A 327-nucleotide genomic window follows, 5' to 3' on the forward strand; every position below is an offset into this window, starting at 1 on the left:
TAATGTTCATATTCATAAGTAGTACATATAAGACAAGCATCTAATGTTGTTCCTTTAGTGTAAATTCCCACCTGCATACTATGAACAATATCATTGTCCTTTAAACATGACTACCTCCTTCACACTTCCAGGGAGTAAGGGCAGTCGTTCTTTTGTCGACCGGTGCGTGGCTTACATAGGAGAGAATGCACTCGAGTGCATGCAGACCTCATCATTCCTCAACCTCTCCAGAGAAGCTCTCATCCGACTCATCTCCTCTGACAATGTAAGATGGAAAAACAGAAAGGGAGTTTTTGTTTATATTGTAGTTAGGCTTTTGTGGTGAAT

At 40.7% G+C, this 327-nt stretch overlaps 1 protein-coding gene across 1 annotated transcript in view; it reads left to right on the plus strand.

Moving 5' to 3' along the window:
- LOC119592745 (BTB/POZ domain-containing protein 9-like) overlaps positions 1 to 327 on the plus strand; it is a gene marked incomplete at its 3' end in the record, with an annotated part of 12,417 nt that overhangs the window by 7,374 nt on the left and 4,716 nt on the right. The window contains 1 exon segment of the mRNA XM_037941680.1: positions 132 to 265. Coding sequence (XP_037797608.1) covers positions 132 to 265 — 134 coding nt within the window.

The sequence above is a fragment of the Penaeus monodon genome, chromosome 30 (genome assembly GCF_015228065.2).
Source record: "Penaeus monodon isolate SGIC_2016 chromosome 30, NSTDA_Pmon_1, whole genome shotgun sequence".
Classification (NCBI taxonomy): Eukaryota; Metazoa; Arthropoda; class Malacostraca; order Decapoda; family Penaeidae; genus Penaeus; species Penaeus monodon.